General features: G+C 32.5%; 2 protein-coding genes across 2 annotated transcripts; both read left to right on the top strand.

Annotated features, from left to right (window-relative positions):
* On the top strand, nt 1–9,386 carry LOC140060766 (kanadaptin-like). Its single transcript, XM_072107108.1, has 12 exons — nt 1–898; nt 1,709–1,883; nt 2,237–2,362; nt 3,490–3,559; nt 4,042–4,184; nt 4,673–4,833; nt 5,413–5,482; nt 5,984–6,167; nt 6,930–7,023; nt 7,313–7,432; nt 7,724–8,066; nt 8,418–9,386. Exons 1-12 carry the CDS (start codon nt 164–166, stop codon nt 8,465–8,467), a joined length of 2,271 nt encoding a protein of 756 aa, XP_071963209.1. The 5' UTR covers nt 1–163; the 3' UTR covers nt 8,468–9,386.
* Nucleotides 9,387–9,614: 228 nt separating this feature from the next.
* On the top strand, nt 9,615–26,250 carry LOC140059776 (ribosome quality control complex subunit NEMF-like). Its single transcript, XM_072105677.1, has 33 exons — nt 9,615–9,738; nt 10,147–10,215; nt 10,470–10,698; nt 11,109–11,254; nt 11,590–11,657; nt 11,997–12,086; nt 12,373–12,446; nt 13,123–13,190; nt 13,443–13,518; nt 14,145–14,207; nt 14,542–14,619; nt 15,319–15,366; nt 15,679–15,839; nt 16,283–16,411; nt 17,432–17,495; nt 18,143–18,231; nt 18,619–18,785; nt 18,912–19,024; nt 19,197–19,254; nt 20,080–20,138; nt 20,332–20,406; nt 20,802–21,037; nt 21,446–21,596; nt 21,851–21,891; nt 22,132–22,234; nt 22,349–22,387; nt 22,771–22,848; nt 23,018–23,198; nt 23,660–23,769; nt 24,225–24,331; nt 24,732–24,775; nt 24,931–25,010; nt 25,781–26,250. Exons 1-33 carry the CDS (start codon nt 9,680–9,682, stop codon nt 25,853–25,855), a joined length of 3,228 nt encoding a protein of 1,075 aa, XP_071961778.1. The 5' UTR covers nt 9,615–9,679; the 3' UTR covers nt 25,856–26,250.
* Nucleotides 26,251–26,469: the final 219 nt, after the last annotated feature.

Below are 26,469 nucleotides of genomic sequence, written 5' to 3'. Positions count from 1 at the left end.
GTCTTCGGTACGTCGTAACCTAATGCCTCCATTCCATTTATTATATAAATTATATTAGGGAGTTTTGTGGGCTAAGGGCCAGCTAGGGTAGTAACTAGAGTGAAACCCATTGTAGGCCTTGCTTGTTGTAGTAGGGCCTAGGCCTACCTAGTCGATAAAAACAATGCAACCTGCATGCCTACTAGGCCTAGACCAACAACAAGGTAAGCCTGGGAGTAAGCCTATCCCCGGTGAATCAAGTAATTCTACGTCGTCCTTGTCTGATGGAGCAGGAACAAGCAGGCCTAGGGTTGGTGTTGGTGATAGTGGGGATATTAGCTTCAAAATGCCAATATTTAAAAATCCGATACGAAAAACATCAAAAAAGGTAAAGGTACCAAAGATTTTGGCTGATCAATCCGTTTCAGATTCTACAACAACTCTAGTGCAACCTGAATATAAAAAAAATGTTGATAATAATATTATTAATAATATTAAACTAAAAAAGAAGGCTAGGCCTAGTCAACGGTCACCAGCCGAAATAATAGCCACACCGCCACCTCCATACCGTGAGCCAGCATGGAGTGGTATCCCGCAAGATGAACATTATCTTGAAGTTCTAAAAGGCGGTACGATATGTGATAAAATTGGACTGAACGATCATGCATTTCATCTATTTGGTAGACTCGAAAGCAACCATGTTCAACTGGACCATCCTTCTCTGTCTCGCTATCACGCCGTACTGCAATATCGAACAATCGGGGATAATGATCACGATCCAGGATTTTACTTGTATGATTTGGATAGCACTCATGGAACAACATTGAATAAGAAGCAGATAGAACCCAAGGTGTTTTGTAGAGTCCTTGTTGGGCATATGTTTAAACTCGCAGGAAGTACACGTTTGTATATATTGCAGGTTAGCACATATTATTATTATTAAATCATGAATTCACCAGGGAAAGTAGGATATTATTCGCACACAATTATTTATTATTTAAAATGATACAAAAATCAGAAACTGAAAGCTTTGTATTTATAACATGTGACATTTTTTTTTTTTTTTTTTTTTTTTTTTTTTTTTTTATTAATTATATATAAAATATTAATTTTTTTTGGGACCATATTTAATGAGGGTGATCCATCCAGCAATTGCTGATCATTAAGACAAACAGTACACAAGATGCTTTACATTAACAAAGTCTTATTACAAGTCTTTGGGAGTGGAGTTGTAATTTTGTCCTTAGAAAAAATGTGACGAGACTTGAACCCAGGACCCATGGAGTGGTAGCCAAGCATCATAACCACCAAGTACAATTGTACATCAACACAATTAAATCAACAAAATAGATCATAAACACAAAATACCAATGTTATAATAAATAATTGCCATAAAAATATATTTAAACGAGTCCTACTAAAACACAATAACAATAATATGTTTGCTTGGAAGTATTGGGAGGAGTATGTATAGATACAATGAAATTATCAACAGTTTATTTACAAAAACTAATTCCCACACCCTCTTCCCTCCAAAATTCCAAATATTAATATTGGGATATACAGTATGTTAATTATAATTAATATTTTGAAAATTATGAAGTAGGGAGTTTGTTCTTGTATATAAAATTAAAATAAAATTTTAAAGTCTTTATCATATCTTTTATGGTTATTTATCAAAGATGTAACAATACAAGTGATTTGTACTTCCAATTTATTTTTTGTCAAGGGTGGAAATACGTCGATGGATGGGACCAGAAATGATCTTTCAATTGAACAGTTAAAAGACATGCAACAAAGACAAATGGAAGAAAAAGAACTGCTTAGGATGAAAGAAATGGAGGAAGAGACGAAAGAACATGTAAAGGAAGATGATTCCAACACTGGAATATCATGGGGAATGGGTAAATGATTTTACTTCAGTTACTGCAGTACTACTGTACTGTACATTCATAGGGAGGAAGACCCAAATACATTGTACAGTGCATTATAAAGCAAACTTGTAAACCAATCAATTTTTTTATTAAAAAACACTGCGATATTAATCATGAAATACATATGGGGTCATTTCCCTTTAATTGCGCGTAATATAGATAAGTGTAACATGGCTTAAAAACTAGTTGACTAGTTAACGAGGAGCATTTAAAAAATATAATTCTATTCTTTATTTCAAGATTAGCGTTAGTTCCATCTTTCTTTGAAGGGTGGCGCACTATTTTAAAAACAGTTAACACATTTTTAATAATCATTTCTTTAGCTGACGATGCGGATGCAGAGTCTGATCTATCCCACAATCCATTCGCATTGGATGCCGACGACGATAAAGAAGCTCCTTATTTGAAGGACCCTAAGAAGGCTCTAAGAGGATTTTTTGAAAGAGAAGGTAATTGGTTTTAAGAAAGTAACAACAGTATCTGTGTTTTTTTAAGCAGTTTATTATAATTAAACCATCAAGCATCAATTATACCATCACTACGTTCTAAATAACTATCAACAATTTTTTTCCAAACCATAGATTTCTTTAAAATAATTTAGTCTATGCTCCAGACTGTGAATTGGCTTAATATTCGGAAAACATTTTGGCACACATGGCATGTCATGCCTATAATTGTGGTTGATAAAAAAAAAATCTAAATCCTGCTAGTGGCACACATGAATAATAAAAACGTAAAAACAACAACAATTTTTTTTTTAGACTCTGGGGAAAGTCCAACAATGATTTTAAAACAACAATGTAGAGTCTACTCTATTAGTACTATATAAACCAGCAATGATTGAAAGTCACTTCCTACATTTGTTGTTGAGTCAACCTCAATCAATAAATTAAAAAACTGGCTTGTCCTCAATCAATTAATTTTAAAACTGGCTTGTAGAATCACTTGTCTGACCACCACATGAAGTATTTTCCCTATACTCAATAAGATCTAATGCTTTGCATGCATGGAAGGACACACAGCCTCAAGATATATATGTTTTAAAGGCCAGGTGCCGGCAAAAAATGTCTACTGATCATACATTCCAATAATTATCAATCTATAGTTCCCATATGTTTCATATTTTTGGGAATTTTAACAGCGCAGGGGTGGGGGGGGGGGTTGATAGTTTAAATTACACAGTAAATTCTTTTGTACACAAATATGTTTTAAATAGAGAGGCATTTTTAAAAATGAGAACGTAATATAAGTAACAGTAACATAACCGTTTTTGTTCAATTTCAGATTTTTATTTTCGTGCAATAACAAAAATTATTCACTGTATACCCACCATCTTTTTTTCATTTGCTAGGGAGTCACCAGACATGTTATTACAATAGGTTAAACTACCTAACTACTGGAAAAAAGTCTATCTGGTTTTTATAGCAGATTATTTTGTATTTTGCCATTTTAAGGGAAATTCATATTTTTTGTCATGATATATGTTGCACATATTTGATTTATGTACAATTAACCAAATATTATATTTAAAATTTATGCCTGTACCTGAGCTTTAAACAAATTGGTATATTTTTAGATATTGAGCTTGAATACAACGTGGAAGAAATGGGCATTGGACGAAGTCATCAATATATCTGCAAGGTTGTGTAAGTGCTATTAATTACTAAAGCTATCTAGTTCAGTAGTGTTGTACTGATACAGTATACTGTATGTTTACCCTTGAGTAATATGCCTACCTCCCAAATTTGAGATAGTTTTCTTACATTATGAAATAATATACATATACCGTGTATACATCAACACACTTCATTTTTGTTCTTGAGTATTAATAATCTTTCTCCAAAAATGATACCAACTCTTCCAAGAGAAGACCCAAAACCAGTCATGCATGTAATTCAATTTTTTTTATAGATAAAGTAGTTGTAGTACTTCGTATCAATGAAGTGCTATTATTGGTTTTAACCTAACAGTGTTTTGTTGAAATAGCAGTTCTACAGCCAAAGCCTTATTATGGCTTAGTCTAATTGTTATGGGAACCCATACAAAAATAACTCGCCATTTAATTGTCACCATGGTGTTGGATGCAGGTGATTGTAAATAACATGTTTCCTTATGTTTAAATTGTCAGTCTACCTTTGGATGATCCTAGTGGAAAATCTATAGTAGCTGAGGCAGCTGTATCTGGTAAAAAGAAAGAAGCCGTTTTGGCATGTGCGCTGGAAGCGTGCAAGATCCTCGACAGACATGGAGTGCTAAGGCAGGCTAAACACGGTAAGATGATGTTCTAACAGTCTCAGGCTTTAGAGTGTCTATTGCAATGTTTCCAAGTATGTAATCACAATGAGAAAACTGTAATGACCAACTTTTTGATTCTTTCAAATATAAAAGTTTACGCAATATTGTATGATTTCTTAGGGAGTCAAATTGAGATTCCATTAACAACAAAACCTGAAGTTTCATTCAATCCTAAAGCTGTGTCTACACTATCAAACTAGTTTGACCAAAAAAGTGTGATGTGTCTAAATATGGTGGTGATATGCCTAAATATGGTAGTGATATTCACAAATATAGTAGTGATATGTCATTGATGATCATGTCCATATATGGGCACATCACATTTTTTTGTCACATAAAATTTGATAGTGTAGACAGATTCATGAAATTATTGATTATATTCAATACAATATTTTGTGGAATTTATCAGATGTTTTGGTTTTTTATTTGAATCTTTATAATTTTTAGTCTCTTTTTTGTCACAGAAAGTAAAAAAAGGAAAGACAAAAATTGGGCAGCAGATGATTATTATGATAGTGACGAAGACACGTTCTTGGATCGAACAGGAGAAATAGAGAAGAAGAGATTGAAAAGGATGAGAAAAGCTGGAGCAGAGAAACAGGAAATATTAACTTATGATAAATTGGTAAAGCTGTCTACACTATCAAACTTCATGTGACAAAAAAATGGGATGTGCCCAAATATGATGATGTCATCACTACCATATTTAGGCATATCACCACCATATTTGGGCACATCACACCTTTTTTATCAAACTAGTTTGATAGTGTCGACAGCGCTTAATATTTATTTATATTGTAGAAAGTCATTTTTTAAAATTTATGTTCAAAAGACCACTTTAAAAAAACAAGAAATGAAAATAATTTTTAAAAAAATGAAAAAAGTATGCAAAAATTTATAATGCACAAATTTAAACTTTAAGTCAAAAAATGTTACCCAAGAACCATATCAATTGTTAAAATGTTATTTTTAGCTCATTTTCTGCTAATTATGAAAACTCTTTACTAAACCAAAATCTAAAATAACAAACAGAGGGTGCTATACACAATTCACTCTCTTCTAAATCAATCAAATTAATTTTAAATGAGTTTAAAATTCAAGATTGACAAATATACTGTAGATAAAACGTAAGCAAATATATTAATAATAGTAATAAATAGTAAAAATATAACTAGAGATAAAAAAAATGATAATTTGTTCTCAGGTTGGTCAACTAGAAGAACTTGAAAAGGAGATGAAGAAAGTTGAAGATAACTTGGCAAAAATGGCTAATGGTAAGAAACCGACAGTAACGTAGTGACATTCAGTGTTGCTGATGTTAATATTTTGTCAAAAATAGATATAGAAACGTAGTTAATAGTTTCAGGTAAGGGGAGGGCACGCCCCAAGTGCTTCCCCCTGTTTACTGTTCTGTACTGTCAGTATTTTACCCATTTTATGACTTTTTTTTGTTTAGTGTGTTTTAAATTGTTATCCGTGGCAAGCAAAGCAATTTTTTTTTGTGTTTGACCAAATAAAATTGAACGAATACATCACTGTGTAATAAATCAATACTCGATACTTCTTAAGCTCTGTCCACACTATCAAACTAGTTTGATGAAAAAAATGTGATGTGGCCAAATATGGTAGTGATATGCCCAAATATGGTAGTGATATGACATCATCATGTCCATATAATGGGAACATCACATCTTTTTGTCACATAAAGTTTGATAGTGTGGACAGAGCTTTAAATATTACTGTAATTATAGTTGTTGTTTTATTTTGTTTTAAAGATAAAGATGAGAATAAAGCCGAGGATTCATTGGATGCTTTTATGGACTCAATTAAAAGTGGCTTCAAAGACAGAAATCAAAGAGCTAAACTGAAATTGAGGCTTGTTGATCTGCGAAAAGAACACATGAAATTAAAAAAACTTATCGATATTGCAAAACCAGCCAAAATTCCAGAATTAAAGGGGTATGAAAATAAAACACTTTTCTGTCGGGAGTCCATCCTCTAGCCAATCTATATCAGTTTATTGGTATGTAGTTATACTAGGGTCAGTGTGACTAGGACAAGCCATACTGACCCTAGTATACCAATGAGATTATATAGATTGGTAAAGCGTGGTTCCCTCTAGCGACGCAACACAAAGACGTAACGCAACGCAAGTGAATTGACCAATCACAAGCGATGGCTTATTCGCTTGGGATTGCTAACTGTCTATAACTTCACTTGTCATTGGTTAAAACGCTTGCGTTGAGTTTACGTCCTTGCGTTACGTTCTAGTGGGAACCAAGCTTTAGAGGATGGACTCATGACAGGAAAGTGTTTCCAACAGGACCTGAACCATAAATACTGTATACCCAATATATAGATATGAAAGCACTCTAATATAAGACCACCCACAGCTCTACACATCTACAATAAGGCCATATGCATCATCAATTTTTATCTATTTTCAATTGTAATGTATAGACAAGTGTTCAATATAAAGGTTTTTTTTAAGCTCTGTCTACACTATCAAACTTTATGTTACAAAAAAAATGTGACGTGCCCATATATGGACATGATGATGTCATATCACCGCAATACTTGGGCATATCACTACTATAGTTGGGCACGTCACACTTTTTTTGTCAAATTAGTTTGATAGTGTAGACATAGCTTTATTCGATTATAGTTGTATTTCATTAATTAGTTAACTTGTTAAATCTATGTTGTTTTTTTTGTCCATAGTACTTCATCATCTAAGAGTACTAGTAGCGTTACTAAACCTAAGACACAGGCTTTGATTGGCAAGATGCATGGTGCTAAGAAGTTCAGATTTGCAGTAAGTATGCTAACAAGCTTGTTATTTATTTAGTGTACCTATTGTATGTTTTATTGCTTGAAAATGATAAAATTTTGCAGATATGATCATTCTAAGATACATAATAACTGTCCAAAGTGGATTGCTTTTGAGTTAGGATTGTGTAGGCGTTGACTATTGTATACCTACATAGATATAGTGCAAGAAAGTTTTTTGTAATTTGTAATGGTACCTACAAGACAGGGTTGCACACAGTACTCAATATTGCATTGTTTCTTCATGTTATATTTTGTTTTTCTTCTATTGCTAGCCACTAGTCAGTAAAGTGTCAGCTGTGACAGTATCTTCTCAACCGGAACAAGAGGTGGAGGAAGAAGAGGATGATGAAGAAGAAGAAGAAGAAAAAACAAGAGAAGAAGAGACAAATAAAGTAAAAGAAAATAAACACTATTTACAATTATATCCTCAACATTTAAGGATTTATTTAAGAGAATTAAAGCTCTGTCTACACCATCAAACAAGTTTAACAAAAAAAAAGTGTGATGTGCCCAAATATGGTAGTGATATTCCTAAATATGGCAGTGATATGACATCATCATGTCCATATATGGGCACATCACATTTTTGTGTCACATAAAGTTTGATAGTGTAGAAAAAGCTTTAGTTTACACAAATTTGAATTCTATATGTTGAATTTATGTTTTAATTTAATCTTGAAAAGATTTCAGGCGATTCCTCGGAAACATCGCACCATGGTGAACTGCAAGCTCGATTATCAACAAATGTCACGGAAAAGACAAAATTAACTCCTGAAGTGCCGAAAATACCACTTTCTCAGAAGCAGAGTGGTCCCTCAATGCCACATTCTAAAGGGAAACGCACTTGTGTCTCACAAGTATCATTACCAAAAGGGCCAACGCTAGGGCCAATGCTACCCCCAAGTTATATGAAAGAAGATTTGGAGAAGGATAATGAAAAAGAGAGGGGAACAGTGAACAGAAAACAGGATAGAATATCAGAGGAAGCAGTGGAGGAAGAATTATCTGATTGGGTACCTCCAGCTGGTAAGGTTAAACATTTTTTCATAGTTCAAAAATTAAAAAAAAATTTTTTTTTTTAGTATTTAGCCTAGCCTACTACTACAGTTAAGCTCTGTCTACACTATCAAACTTTATGTGACAGCACATTGTGATATGCCCATATATAGATTTATGATGATGACATATCACTACCATATTCAAGCATATCACTACCATATTTGGGCACATCACACTTTTTCAAACTAGTTTGATAGTGTTGTTCTGACTGGCTTTTACCTTTTTAATTGTATTTATTATTCTTTTATAAAATTCATTTTTTGTATTATATTTAATTTTTTTTCATTCATTTTTAATTTATTTTCTTTTTCATTGTAGGTCAAACTGGTGATGGTAGAACGAGTTTAAACGATAAATTTGGATATTGAAGAGAAACAAAGAGCATGGAGAAGATTGAAGCAGCAACATCATATAAATTCAAATCTTATATAAACTTGAGTGATTTAACAGCAAATAATTTAAAGAAGTTTTACTGGAAAAAAACAAAATAGTTAAAGATATATTGTCCCCTATAACATTTTTTTTTCAATTCACGTAATAGTTATTCACTTTGACCAAAAACTGGATTGGAAAAAAAATGATTTACCTGGAAAAAAAATGTAACCACAACAACAACAACGACATTGTAATATGACAGGATTACACTGTGTTGAATTTAGAGGAAGTATATGAAATGTATACAGTGAATATTTCATATACTTCCTCTAAATTCAATTAGAGCATTGCATCGGAACTTATCTTACTTTGTGTGTCATCATGCCCTTATTACATGCTTTAATAACTACCACACCAATTCCATTGCAAATATAGTCATATTAACTGATGAGTCCTAGAACAGCAAAACAAAGTTAATATAATTATAACCTACAAAATATTGTAAGCATGGTTTATTTTTGATATGGTTTGAACATCGTAACACACTTACCCTTTTGCTTACTTATGCATAGTTACTGACCTGATTAATTAATTTGCGTTTCTATTCACATACTGTAAATACTATACTTTTAGTACCCAATTCAATATCTCATTTTGAATTGATTGAGAACACAAACTGGGTTAGATTTTCATAATGCACTAATTAAATATCTGAATAAGTAATGAATAATTGCATCACCATAAGCAATATAAATACTTGGAACAGGGTGGTGTTAAAGAAGAAAAAATACATGCATGGTATCTCATTCATCATTCTATATTATATGCAAAAGGGATTTGAGAAATGTGTACCTCAAAAGCATTAAAATTACAACAATTGTTGTACAAATAAAATGAAATACAGTGTTTTGATGTGTGACTTTTCTTTGATATAATTGCATGTTTGAGGTATTGTATTTTTATCGAAGCAAAGAACAGTGACCAGACAAGTTGGTACCCTCCAGCTGAAATGACCAGGAGCAGGAAGAGATGTTTGCTGTGATAAGAGTGAATTTGTTTTATTGATTGCTGGTCTGAACTGGAGGCACTATTGGCGCTCCATACTTAACCTAGTACCTGACGTACCCTGCTGACGTACGTCGTACACCGTACAAACAGGCCTGGCCGTACTAAATTCTGTTTACTTTAATTATAATTTATGAAAGATGAAGTCGCGATTTACGACTATTGATTTAAGATGTGTTTTGTCTGAACTTGGGGATAGGTATGAGCTTGTAAAAAATTAGGACTATACATTTATAGTTATAATAAAGTATTTCGATTTAGCTTAGGCTAGGCCCGGCCCGCCGAGCCTCTAATAGGGGTGTAAAGAGGCCTAGCGCCCTCGCTGCAGGCCTATCGCTAGGCCTACTATACCTCCCTGGTCTGAGCCTGACCTGTAGTAGTGTATTGAATAGGGATAAGGTAGTACTAGGTACTAGCTAGGCTAAGATACATTTTTAGCCAAGCAGCTAACAAGACAGAAGTCGTAACACATTTTTTTTTTAAATCTCAAATTATGAGATTTTAGCATAGGCCTAGGTTAGTAGGCTACCTTACCATGGATGGAGTAAATTTACTCCATGCTGGCCTAAACTAATAATATTAATACTTTTTCCAACTTTTTTTTCAGGTTGATGGGAATGCGTGTTCTCAATGTATATGATGTAGACAACAAAACATATTTAATTCGACTGGCAAAGTAATTTTCCTTAAGCCATGTCTACACTATCAAACTTTCGTGTGACAAAAAATGTGATATGCCCATATATGGACATGATGATGTCATACCAATACCATATTTGGGCATATCACTAACATACTGTATTAAGGCAAACTTTTTTGTCAAAACTCGTTTGATAGTGTAGACAGAGCTTTGCTGTACCAATAATTTAAACAAATTATAGTTTACAGGAACCTACAAATGTCAATGACAAACCTTTTATTTAATTTTAGGCCAGATCAAAAAGAGGTGCTGTTGTTTGAATCTGGAAATCGAATCCATTCAACAACTTTTGAATGGCCGAAGAACATGATGCCCTCAAGCTTCTCTATGAAATTAAGAAAACATTTAAAAACACGACGTCTTGTTCAAATCAAACAACTTGGAATGGATCGTATTGTAGACCTTCAATTTGGATCTGATGAAGCTGCCTATCACCTCATTGTTGAACTTTATGATAGAGTAAGTAAATAAGTTAATGAGATCTTATTTTAAAAGAATTAATAAAAATAATGTCTCATTAAGATATATACTATTTTTTAAAGATGTATTGCATTGAAAAATGAAGTTTAATAAAATTGACTTTAAATAAGTCATTTTGCAGTTTTAATAAAGTTAACTTATAAAATGACAAAATAAATGTTTAAATTCAAACAAAAACCCATTGGCTGGTAGCCAATTTTTTTTTCAATCCAATTTTTGGTCAAAGTGAATAACTATTGTGTGGCAATAAAATCATTTTTCAGGGGGACAATAGATCTTTAGATTAAAGAGACTTTGTAAGCTGTCTGTGCATTATCAACCATAATTGAGTTGTGAACGTAGAACGGCCAATGACTAATTTATCAAAATAAATTTGTTTCAATTATTAGGGAAATGTCATTCTAACAGATTTTGAGTTTAACATTCTGTCGTTGCTACGAACGAGAAAAGAGGGCGATGATGTAAGGTTTGCTGTTCGTGAAAAATATCCAATTGAGACTGTTAAAACGCCTCAGCCTCTTATGGAAGTTGGAAGGTAAATGTTCTGGATATATCTATTACTGTGTTAATATATAAACAAATTTCTCTTAACGCTGTGTATACACTATCAAACTAGTTTGACAAAAAAAGTAGTGTGTAGTAGTGATGGGCTTAAATATGGCAGTGATATGCCTAAATATGGTAGTGATATGCCTAAATATGGTAGTGATATGCCTAAATATGGTAGTGATATGCCTAAATATGGTAGTGATATGACATCATAATGTCCATATATAGGCACATCACATTTCTTTGTCACATAAAGTTTGAAAGTGTAAACAGAGCTTTATATGTGTATTCACACTTTCTCTACCACTACTTTTTAACCAGGTTACAGGATCTGCTATCTGGGGCCAAATCTGGTGAAGTAGTTAAAAGGGTTTTAAATCCAAACTTTGGTAAGTGATGCTGTTTTGTATTTTTATATATTTAGACAAATTGCCAAGGATAGTCATAAGCCAATTCATTCACTATCCTTCCTAAAGTTGGCAATCCAGTTCACAAGACAAACATATACACAAGATGCTCTACATAAACAAAGTCTTATTACAAGTCTTTGGGAGTGGAGTTGTAATTTGTCATTAGAAAAAACCTGACCTCACAGGACCCTTGGATTGGTAGCCAAGCATCATAACCACCACGCCACAACTCCACTCCTGTATTATATATATTTTACATTTTTTTCTTTTTTAATTTGTAGTTCAAAACATTTTTATTTAAATTTTATTTTCCATTAGTTTATGGTCCTGCTCTTATTGACCATTGTCTGAGAGGTCAAGGGTTCATGGACAATGTCAAGATAGGTCAAGGGTTTAATGTAAATGAAGGTCAGTATGATGGGAAATGTTTTTGTTTTGTGTTGAATTTGTTCACCTCTCTCACAGCGAGTAGTAGTGTCACATGACAGTGTCACAACAGTTTTTTCTTCGACTATCAATTATGGTATACCCTGATCATGTTTTTTTTCTTTTTTTTGTCATCTTTTCCATTTCATACTTATGTATTTTTATCAATTTTTTTGTTTTTAAAATCTTTACTTTATAGCTTTACTAGTATTTGTTTGTATATTATTAGCATATAACTTTTGTTTTGTTTTTGATTGTTATTTAAAAGATTTACCTAGATTAATGGAAGCTCTTAAGGAAGCAGAACAAATGATGCATAGTGGAGGAACAGTAAAACAAAAGGTAAATGCATACATATGCTAGTCAAATGGCCGAGCGGTTAAAGCAGGGGCGCCGTTTACCGTACCAACAACGTCGGCAAGGGTTCGAGCCCGACTCGCTCCTAGTTCTGGTGGTGGAACAAGTCTTTTCAGATAAGGACTATAAACCGTAGATCCAGTGTACACAGTTATAACCTGTGTGCACCAGTTCATTATTCAAAAAGTGTAGGGGGTTACCCCGGTGAACTGGTTCACACAATAGCCCCTGTATCAGGGGGATTACTATCTATCTGATAGGACAGTGATTAATTTACTATTGGAAATCCTTGGCCACATTGCCTAAAAGACATAAAATAAAAAAAAAATAAATAAATATGTAGTGGTTTAGCCCAGGATTCAGTATCTAGTAAAACCACCCTGGACTAGCCTAGCTATTTACTTAAACTTGGTTTTCACTAGGACGCAACGTAAGAATGTAAGCCCCAACACAAGAACGTAAGCTGCAAAGAAAACAAATTGACCAATCACAAGCAACAGTTGCAATAATCCTCGCTTTCGATTAGTCGATTCGCTTGCATTGCGGCTTACGTTCATATGTTGCGTCCTAGTGTGAACAAAGCTTACCTTACAGTGGGACAGTTGTTTGAAACCATCAGTTGACACAGTTTTCTTAAATTTATATCTTTATTTTTTGTCAGGGATACATAATACAAAAGGTAGAAAAGAAGCCTGCCTCCTCAGAGGGTCAAGACTCTTCCATTGTAACGTAAGTATATTATCAAAATATTTGTAACATTCTTTATGCATCATCAAAATTTAGAATTCAAGATTTGTGAATGTCTTTCTGTGATATACATAAATGAAAAGTTAATTCAATTCAACGTAAACATTTATTTCCTTTCTTTCATCTTTCATAAACAATTACAAAATATAAATTAATAAGGTGCTACCTAAACAAGGTAGATTGAATTTGAATTATATATAAAGAAAAGAAAAACTATATTGATATATTTTACAGATATTCAGAATATCATCCCTTTCTGTATCGTCAACATGAACAACTTTCTTACTTAAAATTTGATACTTTTGACCAGGTAAGAATATTATACAAATAATGAATGTTTATGAGTGTAATGGTACAAATAATGGCACGAGGTGAATGATGAAAGGTTATATCAACGAGGCAAAGCCGAGTTGATATAACCTTTCATCATTCACCAAGTGCCATTATTTGTACCATTACACGAATACAAAACATTCATTATTTGTTTTATATAACATCTAAATAAATTCTAGTTATTTGAATCAATCGTACACAAATATCTGCTGCTGTTGCATATCTCGCGGTGGTGTTTACAAATGAAACTGAGACCAGACGACAGGTGGCGCTGTTGTATTTCACAGTACATAGCCATATCATAGGATAATTTGTGTACTAGATTTTTTTTCATCCGCGAGACGTTTTTTTTTTTGTACACAAAAATGTTTCAAAAAGTACTATTTAACGATCGTTGAATAGTGCGTACTATTGCACGCCATGTGACCCACAATCGTCCAATCAAATGACAGGAATTTATTTAGGTGTTATATAATATATAATATGTTTACAAACATAACAGTAACTTGCTGTATAATGTTGGGTCAGTTTAGCACTATGCTATCCAACCACTTTTTTGAATCCAGTCAATTTTTTTAAACATTTTGTATGTAAATTTTCCAGGCTGTAGATGACTTTTACTCCAAGATTGGCAGTCAAAAACTAGATATGAAAGCACTACAACAGGTAAGTACAAATTGTAAAAATAAACAAATATTAAAGGTACATTGTCCCCTTAAAAAATTCTTTTTTTCCAATTTTTTGTTGAATATGCCATTTTAATGTCACATAATAGTTATTCACTTTGACCAAAAACTGGAGAAAAAATTATTTACCTTTAAAAAATATCTTCAAGTAAAATAATTATTTTATTTTTTTACTGCAAAATGGCCTATTTAAAGTTCTTCATTTTTCATGTTTTTGGGGACAATACATCTTTAATTTATTTTTATTATAATTGAAGTGTGCTTTAGAGATTCTAATGTTGCCTTTAATAACTATAACATTTTTTTTTATGTAGGAGCGAGCAGCTTTTAAAAAACTTGATAATGTCAAGAAAGATCATGACAAACGAATAGCACAGTTACAAACAAACCAGGTAATACCATTTCGCATTATCTACTTGTGTATAGGGTCTTTCACACCTGTTCCGGCACGGATGTTTTGTTTTCACGACGCTCCACGCGGCTATGCGCCAATCGATATGAAAAACGTGAAAAAGAAACATTGACGTTTGATGGGCGTTTCCGTCATTGGACCAGAACCGTGCTGGAACAATTGTGGAAGACCCTTAAGGGAGTTATAATCACTAAGTAAACAGCATTAGTTCAGAAGAGAATGAAGAAAATAACACTATTTTCAATCAAAAACGGTTAAAACACATATATATATATCGGCAAGGGTTCGAGGCCGACTCGCTCCTAGTTCTGGTGGTGGAACAAGTCTTCTCGGATAAGGACTATAAACCGTAGGTCCAGTGTACACAGTTATAACCTGTGTGTACTTTAAAGAAACCCAGTTCATTATTCGAAAAAGAGTAGGGGGTTACCCCGGTGAACTGGTTCACAAAATAGCCCCTGTATCAGGGGGATTACCACCTATCTGATAGGACAGTGATTAATTCACTATTGGTAATCCTTGGCCACATTGCCTAAAGACATAAAATAAAAAAAAAATAAATATATCATTAATTGAAGTCATATTTAAAAATTGAAATGAAATGTTTATTCATCATTATTTTATTTGTTACGTACTTAAAAAGTCTTTCCAAAAACAAATCTGTTCTTTTATCTTGCAGGAAGCCGATAAAAGGAAAGCAGAGTTGATAGAAGTCAATCTAACATTAGTAAGTAAAATATGTGATGTGCCCAAATATGGTAGTGATATGCCCAAATATGGTACCGATATGCCCAAATATGGTACCGATATGCCCAAATATGGTAGTGATATGACATCATCATGTCCATATATGTGCACATCACATTTTTTTGTCACATAAAGTTTGGTAGTGTGTACAGAGCTTCAGGTGAATTAAAAATCATAACGACTAACTATTTCTATTTGTGGCAATGTCCAATCACATCCTATAGTATAACCGGTCGGTTTTCGATTACATGTTGCCTAGAACGAATAGTAATGTGTTTTTTGTGTTTGATAGGTTGACCAGGCAATTCAGATTGTACGTAGCGCAATAGCCAATCAGATTGACTGGACGGAAATTAAGGGTATTATCAACGAAGCGCAAATTCAAGGTGATCCTGTTGCCATGGCAATTAAAAACATTAAGCTTGACACCAATCATATCACAATGTCACTAAGGTAATGCTTGTCAGATATAATGTTAAATTTATGTACTGCAATTACTGCAGTAATTATATCACATGCATATAAATATATAAAAACATTAAGCTTGATACCAATCATATCACAATGTCAGTAAGGTAATGCTTTTTAGATATAAGGTTAAATTTATTTACTGCAATTACTGCAGTAATTATATCACATTCGTATAGATATATTCTAGATGAAACTGTCTTGAAACATAAGTTAAATTGTATACTGGTTTATAATCAAAGAACTACATATGAATATACTAAATATATACTGCATACACAACATCTCTAAGCATCAATCAATTTTATTTCAGAAATATTTCATCCATATCAAAAAACTTACAAACAGAAAAAGAAAATTCACAAACTCTAAGCTTAAATATAAAGAATACTTCTCCATCTACAATATATTATACATTTATCTCGTAGAGATCCATTTGAGATCATTGAAGATGATGAGGATGAAGATAAAGAAAAAAAAGATAAGAAATCTGAGAACAGTAAACCAATGAAGATAGATGTTGACCTGGGTCTGTCAGCTTACGCAAACGCACGCAAGTAAGTAAGCAATGATAATTATATTAGTTAGAAATTGTTTTTTTCACTAAACTGACACTAATATTTTTATTTTTTTTATTTTTATTTTTTTTAATATTTTTGTGTCCTGCCTTGTATTTTTGTGTTCTCTCTCCCTGTTGTTTTTCGTCTTTTTATTGTTGTTGTTGTTGTTGTTTCTGTCTTTTTCACGCTGCTGCTCTAGCCCGCTACGTCCCATTAGGACTACTCAATCAGAAGCTAAAGCAAGCAGCAGTTATAGTTCTAAGGACAGACAGTTTTGTGAAAATGGAAACTCCACTATGATTTATTGATTCCAGCTGCTACAGTAGACCCAAAAAACGGCTGGGAAAGAGTCTATTAGGACATGTCATGCTAAAATTACAAATCCCTATATATTCACTGTCAGATATTCATTATTATCGAAACAGTCCATTAAAGTTTGTGTTTGTAATAGGATACTTCACAATTGAAATATCTAGGGTGATGAAGTGACCCCCAGATTTGACCTTAGCAATAAAATTAACTAAAGTGACAGAAATTGAGTATTCACTTCTGTAACAAAAAAGTAATATTTATTCACATATAAAAAATGAAAAGAAACCCAAAAACCATTGTCTGACAGACAATTTAAGTATTTGTTGCTTTAAATTACATTTGTTCAGGTAAAATAACTATCTATTATGTGACAATAAAATGACACATTCAAAAACATTTGAAATAAAAAATATTTTTCAATAAGCGAGCAGCGTTTTTTGTAAGAAATATTTCTTGTTTAAATATATATTTATATTGTGTCTTTTAAGACATCCTGTCATTGGCCTTTGGATGTTGGATGTGAATATAAATTAAAATTTAGAATTTTTGACTTATATATATATATATTTCTCTCTGGGCTTATTTAAGTTTCTCCAGCATTCTACTTTTTTTAAACTTCACTTTTTGTTATTAAATATTATAATGTATCTTATGAGAATAAATAAATTGAAATATATCATCAAAACAATATATTGATGTTTGTAGATATTTTGATCTGAAGAAACATTCCAAAATGAAAGAAACAAGAACACTTGAATCATCTAGCAAGGTTTGAAATTTGAATTTATTATTTGCTATTTTATGTATAAAATGAATATAAGAAATGTGGCTCTATATAACCAATGTGGTCCTATAAAACCATTTCCTTGTTAAATGACATGTATAGTGCTTTTTGTAGGAGCAATATCCCATTTTCCTCTTATGTTAACACCACCTAAAACCTTAAATCCGTGCCTAAGGGCTTTGCTTAGGCAACAGAGCTCTTAAACCAACTTCCTCATTCCATCCGTTACACTCCATCCCCTTTTCAATTCAAAACTCTCCTGAAAATCTATTTCAATAGCTATTCTTTTCATATTGCACTGTGAGACTGCGGTAAAGATCGCTTTATAAATGTTTGTTCGATATTATTATAAATATTCTCGCACTCTTTGTTTTATTGGGCATTCTAAAGAATTAATAAACAAATATATTTAATAACATTTTATGGTATAAAGGTTTGCATGGCAAAATCAAGTGTTAATATAAAGTTTGCGGTGCACCACGTATATCAGTTCTGAAAAGAACTGTTGAGTGTACAGGGATTTTTTTTTGGCCACCTGAGGACGATCAAAGCATATTGATCGAAGCTTCGAAAAAATCAACAGTTCTTTTCAGAAATAACATTTAAAAAAAGTATCGGTTTTGTTCCTCTAGGCTATCAAATCAGCAGAAAGAAAAACAAAGAAAGCTTTAAAAGAAGTTGCCACAGTCACTAGTATTAAAAAAGCAAGGAAAACATACTGGTAAGAAAATTTAATATAGATTCCAGTCAATAAAGTGTATACATACCACATTTAGGATCTATGTGTTGTAGTATAAATGACATAATATAATAATATCAAAATTCATTCATACAGTACAACCCCTATTAAGGGGACACAACAAAGTGTCTCCTTAAAAGAGGTGTCCCTTAATAGAAGTGCCTTCTTAATAGAAGTGTCCCTTAATAGAAGTTTCTCTTATAAGAAGTGTCCCTTAATAGAAGTGGCACTTAATAGAGGTCTCACAAAGGAAGTGTGTTACTAAATATCAGAATTTCCAGACCAGGATAACATTTTGACTGGTGCGAAAGTTTCGTTTTTGGAAGTTGACAACAATATGGGCATGACTGTATTTCCTATCTTTTTCAGGTTTGAAAAATTTTATTGGTTTATAAGTTCTGAGAACTTTCTGGTAATAGCTGGAAGAGATCAACAGCAAAATGAACTGGTTGTTAAGAAATATCTAAATGCTGGTGACATCTATGTCCATGCAGACCTGCATGGCGCTAGTAGTGTCATCATTAAAAACACAACTGGTGAGTTATACTTATTCATTATTTTGTATTTAGACTGCAATGTTTAGGCTAGCAAACTGGTTACTGATGTGATAGATTAAAATCATTACCCATTGCCTAGTATATTTTATTGAATTTTGTTTGTAGGTCAGCCTGTTCCACCAAAGACCCTTCAGGAAGCTGGCGTGATGGCTATTTGTTACAGTGTGGCCTGGGAGGCTAGAGTGGTAACAAGTGCCTGGTGGGTTAAGCATGATCAGGTAGGCTAACAGTAAAGAAATTCTATTCTAAATTTAAAAAAAAGGCGTTTAGAAGTTTACATACCAATATGTATAATCAATTGAATTAATTTCAACCTGAAGCCTCTAGGACTTTAGTCTTGAGTGAAAGGGAATCTACACAACTTGTTATTTAGATCTTTTTATTTGTCAGGTCTCCAAGACTGCACCAACAGGCGAGTACCTAACAACTGGTAGTTTTATGGTCAGGGGTGAGTTATTTTCATTTATTAATTTCATTCTAGTAATTTACCTCCGCCAAGGAGGTATATGTAATCGGTAGCGTGTGTTTGTATGTTTGTTTGTTTGTTTGTTAGCAGGATTACTCAAAAAGTTATTACAAGATCTTTACCAAAATGAATATACAGATAGATATGTGGTCAATTACCATTCCATTAAATTTTAGGACCATTTGGGACCCTGGTCCTAATTCTGGACCACTTTTTGAGTATACTTTTCAGACCTGCTAGTGTTAAAAGATAGGACAGAATTTTTCAAAAGCCCGTGAGCAATCTTAAAGTAACAAGTAAACTGAAATTGCATTTTCTCGAAAACTACTTGTCCAAAAAACTTCATTTTTTTACAAGGGGCAAGAGTGATAATTTGTGATTTGTAATTTTGAAACATAATTTGATTTAATGTGCACGTTTTTTGATGCGAGTAGTTTTAAAACCTTATTTCTTTTCAAATTCGCTCGTTTGATGTTCACGTTTCTGTTCTGTTGGCTGAAACTATTGTTAGTTGAAAGGCGGGTTACATAACCTTTACACCAAACTCGCACATGCTTGTAGTGAAATTAGCCTAAATCACAGCATTAAGACACACAAATATATATATATTTTTTCCCGGAGAAATCTTATGTAGGAGAATTTTACAGTAGGCGGAGGTATGCACTCTCGGAGTGGCTTTCTAGTTCATTAATTTAATCAATAATTAATTCAGTTACTATGTGGCAGAATTTTAATATTTTTTAAGCCAGATTCTTTACATTTATTTTTTCATGATTATAATTTATATACATATCTATTTGTGTGTAGGTAAAAAAAACTATTTGCCACCGACGCATCTATTAATGGGATTTGGAATTATGTTTAAGGTAAAGAATTTTATTTTTTTATTTGAAAGTTGAGTCTCAGCTTATGGTACTAGAGATTTTAAGAACATAAAGGTAAAAGTAAAGTTAAGAGGTAAATAGAAATTGCAGAATCTGAATTTGGCATCTAAATATTAAAAACTTCAAATTCAAATTTACTTTAAATTAAAGATTAAAAAATTTTCCTCTTTTTTAGGTAGATGAGTCGTCCGTATTCCGGCATAAAAATGAAAGGAAGATTCGATGTGCGGAAGATGAAGAAAGTATTGCAGTATGTACAGTACCCAAACCTTATTTGTTAAATCATGTCAGTCTTGTTGAATAATCTTGTTAAGTCGAAACTGTTGATATAAAGTTTGCGGTACACCACGTGTATTAGTTCTGAAAAGAACTGTTGAGTTTCTCGACGTTTCGATCAATATACTTTGATCGTCCTCAGGAGTGAAAAAGTCGAAACTTTAACTCCATTTAATTCATTAATTTTTTATTTTTTATTTTAATTCATCGACATTTTTAGTCCAACATTGTTTTGACCAAATATCGTAGGAACATCTGGTTTTCAAAATTTAAATAAAATCAACAGTCAATAGTCGTAAACATTTTTTAACAAGAAAAATTCTTCTTTTTATTCGGCCTAATCTGTAGTTGTTTTTTTTTTCAATTCAGACTGAGAGTACTGCTGATGAGGAGGAATTAAAACTCCCATCAGATATTGAAGATGATGATGATGATGTCAAAAGCAAGGAGGACGAAGATGAGAATGTTGAGGAGGAGAAAATGAATGATAAAGAGGAGGAACAAACAGACAACATGGAAGAGTTAAAAGAAGAGAGTAGTGAGAGTGATGGAGAATCTTTATTTCCTGACACATCTATTCAAGTTCAACACATCCAAGGAGAAAAGTAAATTAAAAATATTTTAATACTTAATAGTGCTGTAATTCTACATGACAATATTTGGTTAGGCAAATTTCGTAATACACCATAGTGGTTAGGTTAATTTTAAGAGAATCATACTGTTTACTATAATTGTGTATGTGCAAAGATACGGCCAAGTATAGACACTTAGTGCTGTATTTATACATGGCAATATTTATTTTGGCAAATTTTGTAATACAGCATTGTAGGTTATGTTAAAGGTCAGGTTATGGTCTATGATACATGTGTTTCACATGTGATGCTGTATCACAGAATTTACCTATGATACTGCTACAGTACAGATAATCAACTAATTTTGATAAATTATTTAAACAAACTAAATAAAATCCTTTCGGATGTAAACTTATTTGGAATTGTGATTTCGTTTGTTAGATACGAGCTGCAGCGTACCAGAGGTTCTAGCGTTCTTAGCACCAGTAGTCAACATTTTACCGGTGTTGACGATGAATACGATGATGAGAACAATGTCATCTACCTTGGTGATAATCAGCCAATCGTTCTTGGAAAGAAATTAACTGAAGAGGTTAGTCAATATTTGAACAATTACTAATTAAATTGATGGTAGCTACTGAACTAAAGCTCTGTTTACACTATCAAACTTTATGTGACAACAAAATGTGATGTGCCCATATGTGGACACAATGACATCATATTATCACTACCATATTTGGGCATATCACACTTTGTCAAACTAGTTTTGATAGTGTGAACAGAGCTTAAGAAGAGCATTCTCTTACTTATCTGATGTATTTGGTATCAATGACTTTCTCTTTCTAGGAACAGAAAACGAAACAGAGATTGTCTGCTAAGCAACGAAGGTATTCTTTATTTTAAATACTTTAATAAAGGTTTTATAACAATTTTAGTACATTGTGTATAGAATAAATAAATAAAACGAGGTAAGTTTCTAAGCTAGAATGCATTTAGCATGGGTTCAAGACCAGTCTGTGCCATTGTCTGTATTATTTATAGTAAAAAGGACTACAGTATATATAATCCATATTACAGTAACTAGTGATGGATCAAATTAAACTCGTGTATATCTTGATTTATTTTAGGGATCTTAAGAAAAAAGCTCAAAAAGATACTACAGTTGAAGATGTTGAGGATGTACAACCAGAGGTCAAAGTTGAACCGTCAAACAAAAAGAAAGCGCAAAAAGTATGACTAAATCTTGTCACATTTGTTCCATCATTCACTTCTATTTATTAATTTTATTAATCATTATGTTGTAATTATTGGTGACTTTTCATTTATTATTAATTTATATTTCAGCAAGTGCAGCAGCAAGAACCAGTGAAGAGAGGTCAAAAGGTTATGTAATTGTTTTATTTTCACAATTGCGTGCTAGTGAAGAGTAAAATTTCAATCTTTAATTTTATTCTTCCCTGAATGTTTAAAAGAAGATTCCCATCTGTTCAAACATTTTACACTCTATAATTACATTCTTTTAATTTCACTCTTTTAATTACACTTTTTTAATTTCATTCTTTTAATTACACTCTTTTAATTTCACTCTTTTAATTTCACTCTTTAATTTCTCTTTTCCCTGATTATGTTTTAAAAAAAGCTTGCCATCTGTTCAAACATTCTGATTTGGATCTTTTTTCTGAATTTAAACAAAAAAAATTTTCCAGTAAAATCTTTCTAAAGTAGTAGTAAAACATTTTAAATCTAATTTTTTTTTTTTAATTCAGGCGAAACAAAAGAAGATGAAAGCAAAGTATCAGGATCAAGATGAGGAGGAAAGGAAGTTGAAAATGGAGTTACTTGCTGTAATTATTTATTTATTTAAAAAAATTTCTGTAAAAACTGACAGGGTTGATGTTATCCTTAAAGATATATTGTTCCCCTGAAAAAAATGTTTTAAATTGGATCGGAAAAATGTTTCATGTTTTTGGGGACAATACATCTTTAAACAATACAATTATTATTTGATTGAAGTCTGCAGGTGCCCCAAAAGAAGTGAAGGGAAAGAAAGCTAAAAAGAAACTTCAACAACAGCAGAAATATCAACAACAAAAACAGAATTACCAAAAACATAAAAAGCAGGATAGCATTCAGGAACCAGAAGGGGATGAACCTTCTAAGCCTGTACCTGAGGAAATTCAGACACTAGAAAAAGGTATGTGAAGAAACATATTATGGCATCACGTTTAAGAAGTAAAGCTCTGTCTACACTATCAAACTTTATGTGATAAAACAATGTGATGTGCCCATATATGGACACGATGATATCATATTACTACCATATATGGGCACATCACACTTTTTCTATCAAAGTAGTGTAGACAGAGGCTTAGAGAGTAAATATTCTTGACCTTTGATCTCTATTCACCCACCATGAGAAAATCACCACATTAAGCTAACACCATCATGGTAGTTTCAAGATGTATAGCAACCCACACCCTTATATTATTACTGGAATGGACCTCTCTCGGCTGCCATAATCATAATATTTTATAGTTCTATATTTTTATGTTTGTTAAATTAAATATACTGAGATAGTTTTTTTTTTGTCAGTGGTTGGAAACCATATGGTCAATAAAAGTAACATTATTTTTATAATTTTATTTTTATCAATAGAAGAGGAGGATGTTGTGAAACCATTTGTTGCAACACACACGTGGAGGAAAGATGCCAAAGATGAGGTTGAGGACGACGACGAAGATGATGAAGAGAAGGAAAGTATTCAGGTGATGAGAAATTTTATTTTCAATTTTAACAAATTTACTACACACTTATTATATTGTTCGGAGGTTTGTTTCTCTTTCTCTGTGAGCCTTGCTATTATTTTAGTTTTCACACCCTGTCCTACCCTATCCTACCCTATTTCACTGAAGCTCTGTTTACACTATCAAACATTATGTAACAAAAAAATGTGATGTGCCCATATATAGACATGATCATATCACTACCATTCTTGGGCATATCACTGCTAAATTTGGGCACATCATGCTTTTTTTTGTCAAACTAGTTTGATAGTGTAGACAGAGCTTAACATTCCCCAATTCTTGAACTTCCAGAATTCTCCCTCCACTTTTCAAAACTTCATACATTATGTGCACGCATATTACCGAACTCATTTTGTATTTTAAGAAATAGTTCATTTTGACGTAATACCTGTTTTTTTTTATTAATTCGTTTCTAGGCAAGTGGGTCAATACTGGACAGTGTAACTGGTCAACCTCATTCAGAAGACCTGCTATTGTTTGCTTTGCCTGTTTGCGCTCCATACTCAGTAATGCAACATTTTAAGTGAGTCATACCATTTACTATATTCTAGTTAAAAAGGTGAATAAAATCACCAATTCCTGTGCTGTCTACACTATTAAACTATTTTGACAAAAAAAGTGTGATATTTCACATATATGGAAGTGATATGATGGCATCGATATGATGGCATTATGTCCATATATGAGCACATCACATTTTTTGTCACATAAAGTTTTATGTGTAGACAGAGCTTAAAGTTGGCAGCACAGGAATTGGTGATAGTGTAGATGGAGACAGGTTTATATCAAATAAAATATGGCCAGGTGTATAATTCAGTCAAACTAGTAATATGGTATGACATCATCATGTCCATATATGGGCACATCACATTTTGTTGTCGCATAAAGGCTTAACCCTTCAAACTCTACTTTTCTTTGTTTAGATTCAAAGTTAAGCTTACGCCAGGAACAGGGAAGCGTGGGAAAGGTAACAACTTTAATATTCATATTTACTTTTTCAATTTGGATTTTTATAAAACAACTTATTAATCACTAACACAATTACACAAAATACAATATATTTAGCTTTACATTAATTTCAGTAATTAAATTGCATTATAATTCGGTATTTTTTTCTTTTAGCTGCAAAAACTGCAATGCATATGTTTCAGTCGAGTAAAGAATCAACTCCTCGTGAAAAAGATCTTTTTAGAAGTATAAAGGTATGAGGAAATTTTTTCAATTATAAGCTAGATGACAATAACTATACTGTTAATTTGATGCAGTAGTCATAATATTATATATGACACAAGTATAGTCCCATGGGCCTGAGTTATGAAACTTGAGAAAACTTGTGGGTGATATTATACTATGTTTGTACTCACGCATGGGATTATACTTGAGAATGGGATTATACTCGAGAATGGGATTATACTCGCGAGCATGGGATTATATTTGAAGATGGGATTATACTCGAGGATGGGATTATACTCACGCATGGGATTATACTTAAGGATGGGATTATACTAGCAAGCATGGGATTATATTTGAAGATGGGATTATACCCGAGGATGGGATTATACTCACACATGGGATTATACTCACGCATGGGATTATACTCACGCATGGGATTATACTTGAGGATGGGATTATACTCGCAAGCATGGGATTATACTTGAGGATGGGATTCGCAAACATGGGATTATATTTGAAGATGGGATTATACTCACGCATGGGATTATACTCACGCATGGGATTATACTCACGCATGGGATTATACTCGCGAGCATGGGATTATACTTGAGCATGGGATTATACGTGAACATGGGATTATACGCGAACATGGGATTATACTCGAACATGGGAGTTTACTTGGTAATAAATATACGGTAATCAGTAACTGTTTAAACGATTATTTCTCCTTGGGTTAAACTGTTACAGAAACACTGTGTACACGAACATAATTTTCAATATTTTTCTTACTTTTTTTCAGGACACCGATTTATCAAGAAATATACCAGGAAAAGTTAAAGTATCAGCACCTAATTTGCATAAACACAAACGATGATGAAGTATTTGAAAGTATGTTGCATACAATACTCCAAATGGCTGTTATTATCTCCTGGTGAATAACTCTATACTGATGTCTTTTTAAAACAAATCACATGATGGAGTGCATTTTATTACTGTATTTGAAGTGGCTTAAATAAACTTACAGTATTAGTATTTATTTAAAGATTACATTAGCAGTTTCATCTGAAAATGCATCTAAAACATTTACAAATATAAACAAATTAATAAGAGAAACCAGAGTGATAACAAATATGATAATGACAGCAGAAAAATCAGAATTATTGTATTATGTTTTAAAAAATGATTGGAACAATCAATTGTAATTGAGAAATAAATAATACAATTGTTTTTTTAAATTGTGCAAAAAATGAATTATCATGTTATGAAATAGAAAACAAATAAATTTTAAACAAATGAGTTTGTTGTTGTACACAATGAGTGTGAAACATTCCTAGATTTCAGACTATCATCAAATGCCCAAAATATAAATGGACTCAAGTTGACGTAGTTAACGTGTTGAAGTTGGTTTAAACGCGATTTGATTGGTGTTGACGCAAGTTGACACTAAGTAGCAGGAATGAAGTTTCAATCTGTGACGTAATGTGCCAT

Source organism: Antedon mediterranea, chromosome 10, assembly GCF_964355755.1.
Source record: "Antedon mediterranea chromosome 10, ecAntMedi1.1, whole genome shotgun sequence".
Lineage (NCBI taxonomy): Eukaryota > Metazoa > Echinodermata > Crinoidea > Comatulida > Antedonidae > Antedon > Antedon mediterranea.
Note: the sequence above shows the minus strand (reverse complement) of the source record. Positions and strands in the feature narration are given on the sequence as shown.